The following is a 5,593-nucleotide window of genomic DNA, read 5'->3' on the forward strand; positions in this document are numbered from 1 at the left end:
GAGGTGGGGGTGTAGGCCAGGAGGCCCCAGCCCCTCCCCACCTTGTGTTGCAGCTGGGTATTCAGTCCTGGGCTGGAACCATCCAGGCTTTGCCGGGAGTACGGTGAGACCCTCTGCATATTTCTGTGGGGCTCCCACTCATCTGTGACCTGGGTGCCAAGGGCAGGGAGCTGCAGGCATGGGGAGCCCCTCACAGGGGGGTTGCAGGAGGGAAGGCAGTGGACAGAGGGTGGATCTCTGTCCACGCTGGTTTCTGGGGAGAGCCCCCCCTTTTACTCCTCTGTTGCAGAGTAGCTGCAGGGGGGGTCCACTCTGGGAGGGTGTGGGCGGCAGGCCGGCTGGCCGGTGGTGCTGACCCACTCCTGCCTTTGCCCTTCCTCCTGCAGGGGGTGCCATTCCCACAGAATGAGGCCAACGCCATGGACGTGGTGGTCCAGTTTGCTGTTCACCGCCTGGGCTTCCAGCCCCAGGACATCATCCTCTATGCCTGGTCCATCGGCGGCTTCACTGGTACCAGCCTCCCTCCTCCCCACACTGTACGCTCATTCAGCTCCCCCTCCCCCAAGGGGAGTGGCCCGGAGTGGGGTGGAGGCTTCAGGAAGGAGAGGGTCTCGGGCTGGTCTGGACGAAGGTATCCTGTGCACATACACTTCACATTTCCTTCCACACTGACACCCCGTTTTCACAAGTAGACCTGGGGCCTGGGCTGGGAAGATGAGGGAGGCGAAGCTTCCTGTGGGTTGTCTCAGTGCACTGTCATCGTCTCGCTCCGTCCTCCAGGCAGTGCCCACGAGTGACATGAGGGCCAGGAGAGCCCTGGGGCTAACCTAGTAGGGAGGGTGGGGTCAGCCTACAGGGTCAGTGGGAGGAGGCTGGGGTGGTGGGCGGGAGTCCCTCAGTCCTTGCCCTTCTTCCCGGTCCTGGTACCAGCCACGTGGGCAGCCATGTCCTACCCAGACATTAGTGCCGTGATCCTGGATGCCTCCTTTGATGACCTGGTGCCCTTGGCCTTAAAAGTCATGCCAGACAGCTGCAGTGAGTACAGCGCAGGCCTGCCTTGCAGGGGGTGGGCTGCCCTGGCGCTGTGAGCTGGCGATGGTTCCCGTTTCCATGGCGCGGAGTGGGTGGCCCATTGCTGAGAAGCAGACTCCCCCATGAATAGCGAAGACCTTTGTGTTGGGCAAGGGCTTTGTCTCTGCTCTCCCTTCACTTTCGTCCCACTCTAGGGGGTCTGGTGACCAGGACCGTGAGGCAGCACCTCAATCTAAACAACGCAGAGCAGCTGTGCAGGTAACACCTGCCCCCCTGAGCCCCCTCACAGCTCTGCTGGGGGTGCAACCGCTGAAGTTAGTACTAAAGTGCAACTTGGCAAGTGACCACCGCCCCAAATCCCTTGAGTGACCCTGCCCCCACCCTAGATGGCCTAATCCAGGTCCCTGGGACCCTCCACCTTCTTCTTCTTTTTTAAATTGATTTCAGAGAGGAAGGGAGAGGGAGACATAGAAACATCAATGGTGAGAGAGAATCATCGATCAGCTGCCTCCTGCACGACCCCCACTGGGGATCGAGCCCACCACCTGGGCATGTGCCCTGACGGGAAGTGAACCAAGACCTGGTTCATAGGTCGACGCAGGCCCTTAAATATTCTGACTCATCCCTGGGTGAGGGTCTAGCCCAGGGTTGGGCAAACTTTTTGACTTGAGGGCCACAATGGGTTCTTAAACTGGACCGGAGGGCTGGAACAAAAGCATGGATGGAGTGTTTGTGTGAACTAATATAAATTCAAAGTAAACATCATTACATAAAAGGGTACGGTCTTTTTTTTTTTAGTTTTATTCATTTCAAACGGGCCGGATCCGGCCCGCGGGCCGTAGTTTGCCCACGGCTGGTCTAGCCCATGGGCCCTGGTGAGCAGGGGCTAGGAATACAGCCAGTGCAGGATGAGGTGGCCAGCTGCCACCTGCCTCCCTGAGCTCTCCCGCCCCACTGCTCTGTCCCCTGAAGGTACCAGGGCCCGGTGCTGCTGATCCGAAGAACCAAGGATGAGATCATCACCACCACGTGAGTCCTGGGAACCTCTACCTCCTGGGTCCCAGAGAGCCAGACAGTTGCCCTGCTCACCTCTGCCCACTAGAAACCCAGGTATCCAAACCCTTCCTCCCCTCCAGTGTACGTTCTCACCTCCAGGGCTCCTGAGGACATCATGTCCAACCGAGGCAACGATCTCCTGCTGAAGCTCCTGCAGCATCGGTGAGAGCCAGGGTGTGTGTGTACCTACCTGTACATATGTGTACATGTGTGTACACCAGCACCAGGAGGAAGGGAAGAAGGCTCAGGGATGAGGAGTGAAGCGAATGGGTCTAACTCCCATCTGGCATCGCCCCTGCAGGTATCCCCATGTGATGGCAGAAGAGGGTCTTCAAGTGGTGAGGCAGTGGCTGGAGGCCTCCTCGCAGCTGGAGGAAGGTGAGAGGGGATCTGGTGAGGCTCTGGGTGGGGCTGGCAAAGCCAGGTGCTGACGGGCCCTCATGTCTCTCCCTGACTAGCCTCGATTTACAGCCGATGGGAGGTAGAGGAAGACTGGTGTCTGTCTGTCCTCCGCTCCTACCAGGCGGAACACGGGCCAGACTTCCCCTGGAGTGTGGGTAAGGCGGTCCTGGGGCAGGAGAGGGGGTTGGGAAGAGCCCGGGAAGGGGATAGATGCCCAGATGCATGGGCCATGTTTGAGCACCTCCTCTCTGCAGGGGAGGACATGAGTGCACGTGAAAGGCAGCAGCTGGCTTTGTTTCTGGTGAGTTAAGGGGAGGGAAGTAAGATGGGGGTGCCTGAGTGGCCAGGGGCACATGTGGGGCTTGGGGACAGTTGGAAGTGGCAGCTTTTATAGAGTGGGTAGTGGGTTTCGAGGTGGGGGGCGGGGGGAGATGTCTGGTGGCTGCCACTCACTGCAGTGCCGTGCACCCCACTTGTCCCGCCTCTTCCCTTAGGCCCAGAAACATCTGCACAACTTCGAAGCCACACATTGCACCCCGCTCCCGGTCCAGCACTTCCAGATGCCCTGGCACCTCTAGGGACCAGCCCTCTAAAGTCAGCACTGGGCCTCGTGCTGAAGGACTGGTGGGAGGAGGCCTGAGGACGGGCCCTCGTGTTTGTGATTCTGTGTTCATGTTGCTGTTGAGTTTGTGGAGCGTGGAGTCCACCCCCTTTTCACTGTTCCTCTTGCATGGGTCCTTCATCCATCCTGCAGTACCTGACCTCCTGGCACGCCCTGCTTTAAATGAATGGATTTTTCCTAATAATTAATAAAAAGTATTTTTTCTACTGGCTGGCTAACTGTGTGACTGCCCAAGTACTCAGGGACAAGGTGCTGAAGCCTTGAGGGCCGGGCTTTGGGAAATCCCAGCCCATCCAGCCAGTTCAACCCTCTCCATCTCAGCTGCTCCTCAGGCAACAGGCCCCCAAGCCTCACCCTTCCCTGGTGTGCCTATAGTTCTCACCGCTGCAGCCTCTGCCCTGACAGTCCCCCCTGCCTACACCCACCCAGGAGCCCAGGTGGCCTATTACTTCAACTCACAAGCTGTTGTTTACAAGAAGTGCTCTCCAGTGCCTGATTTTACCTACTCAGCTCTTCTACCGATTTCCAGGTCCAACTGGCATGATTTCACCATCAGTATCCCGTTTTCCTTGCTCAGCTCTTGCTACTTCCATGGGGAGTGAGGAACAGTCTGCTCCCCCCATCTTATGCAGCAAATCCTGCACCCCCTCCTCACCATGCCCTCATGCCTCTCTCCTCACACCCTCTGCAAGTCAACAAACACAGGGCCTGCCAGGGGCTGGGTGCCCAGGACTCATGTCCTCCCAGAACCACACTTTTTGGGCAGCTGTTAGAACATTCTTAGGTCGAACCTGAGGAAATCCGTTCCCTGTAGCTTCTCTCCTACTCCCAGTCTTTGGACCTCATGGAACAGAACGAGTCCCTCTCACCCATCAGCCCTCTTTCCCAGATGAGACACCCCTAGACCACCCTGGGTGCACTGTTTGAACAAGATACGTGGGTGACAGTGTTCTCATGTCTTCTACAGCCTCTTGCTAACTGCAGTGTCTCCTCCAGCCCTGTGCATGAAGCCCGGGCAGAGGGGTCTGCTCCCGCCAGCTCAGCAGTGTGGCCGGGAGGGCACTCTGCGCCTCCTAGAGGCGTCATCTGAGACTTAGGTGACTGCGCCTGATATTTGGGGTTAAAAGAGGGGAGGTGGCCACAGCTCCAAAATGTTCCACCTTTAGCAAATATGGGAGAGCTGAGAGTGGCACCCTTTCCTCCGTCTGTCCCAGGGGCAAACAGGGTGGGGAGTGCGAGCGGGAAGCCGTGGGACCTGGGACCAGTGCCTGGTTCTGAACCTGGCCCTCCCAGATCCACCAGAAGTTAATCCCCTGGAATCCAAGTTTTTGTTCAGCTAAAGGAACCTCCTTAAATGCAAATGGGCACCCAGCCGCACCTCCCACACCCTGGAGAGAAAGGACTCCCCTTCCTGGCCTTGGCCACTAAGAGCTCTACTGACCGGCCCTACCGCCCCCTCCCCTCCCCTTCCCCTGCACTACAGAGAACCCTGAATGCCAGGAGGAGCCCTGGGCACCTCCAGAGGGGGTTGGGGGTAGAGGGGACGCTCAACATTGAATCTGGGCCACCCCACCCATGGGCCTCAGTCTTCCTCCTCTAATTACTGCCAATTACTCCCCACCTAATAAGGCTCCAGCAGCCACTCACCCCACCCCCGGTGCAGCCAGCTCCCTCACCCTATGTAGCAGGTTTCCAGCAGTCTCAGGCAAGACCAGCTGAGATGCGACCCGGTACCTGCTGGGGCTCTAGACGTTGCTATGCTGGGCACCAGGCCAGGCCTGACACCTAGGTGTCCGAGTAGTTGGGCAAACTGGGAGAGAGGCTGGAGGCTGGGAGAAAGGAGAGGTAGCTTCTGAGTGGGAAACCGGGGAAGAAGAGGTGGGCCTCAGGCGGGCCAGCCCTCATCCTACCCTGTCCATTGGCCCAGGCTCCACCCCCCGTGGCTCCCAGTGGGCGGTGCTGGACTCCGCTGACGGCGGGTTTGGGTTGAGGTTCACTCCAGGCCCCGGAGAGGAGCATGTATTTCCCTCACAGCTGTACAGTGAGAGGGTGGGGGGCCCAGGCGTGGGGGACAGCCCACTCCCTTATCCATCCATCCATCCATCCATCCATCCATCCATCCATCCATCCATCCATCCATCCATCCATCCATCCATCCATCCATCCATCCATCCATCCATCCATCCATCCATCCATCCATCCATCCACCGGTCCGTCCATCCATCCATCCACCCACCGGTCCGTCCATCCATCCACCGGTCCGTCCATCCCCCATCAACAAGCCGTCCCCGCTCCCTCGGGAACCCAGGCATTGTTTACATTCGGGTTAAAGGTCCCTCTCCATTTCCTCCTCACCCCGCGGGGGCCGAGGAGCAGCGGTGGCCCTGCCCCATCCCCGAAACTTTGTCCTCAGGCCCGACCGCTTCCGTCTCCCTCAGCATCCCCGGTGCTGGGAGGGGCGCTCCCGCGGCCCTGCGGGCG

At 58.9% G+C, this 5,593-nt stretch overlaps 1 protein-coding gene across 1 annotated transcript in view; it reads left to right on the plus strand.

The window, feature by feature from the left end:
• Positions 1 to 3,318, plus strand: part of LOC102257463 (abhydrolase domain-containing protein 16A) — a 15,135-nt gene extending 11,817 nt beyond the window's left edge. The window contains exons 11-20 of the mRNA XM_014534513.1: positions 54 to 103; positions 387 to 510; positions 931 to 1,035; positions 1,227 to 1,290; positions 2,005 to 2,061; positions 2,188 to 2,250; positions 2,390 to 2,466; positions 2,547 to 2,645; positions 2,745 to 2,791; positions 2,985 to 3,318. Coding sequence (XP_014389999.1) covers positions 54 to 103; positions 387 to 510; positions 931 to 1,035; positions 1,227 to 1,290; positions 2,005 to 2,061; positions 2,188 to 2,250; positions 2,390 to 2,466; positions 2,547 to 2,645; positions 2,745 to 2,791; positions 2,985 to 3,068 — 770 coding nt within the window. The 3' untranslated portion in view covers positions 3,069 to 3,318. The remainder of the gene's footprint in view (positions 1 to 53; positions 104 to 386; positions 511 to 930; positions 1,036 to 1,226; positions 1,291 to 2,004; positions 2,062 to 2,187; positions 2,251 to 2,389; positions 2,467 to 2,546; positions 2,646 to 2,744; positions 2,792 to 2,984) is intronic.
• The last annotated feature ends 2,275 nt before the right edge of the window (positions 3,319 to 5,593 follow it).

This window comes from Myotis brandtii, unplaced genomic scaffold, assembly GCF_000412655.1.
Source record: "Myotis brandtii unplaced genomic scaffold, ASM41265v1 scaffold130, whole genome shotgun sequence".
NCBI lineage: Eukaryota > Metazoa > Chordata > Mammalia > Chiroptera > Vespertilionidae > Myotis > Myotis brandtii.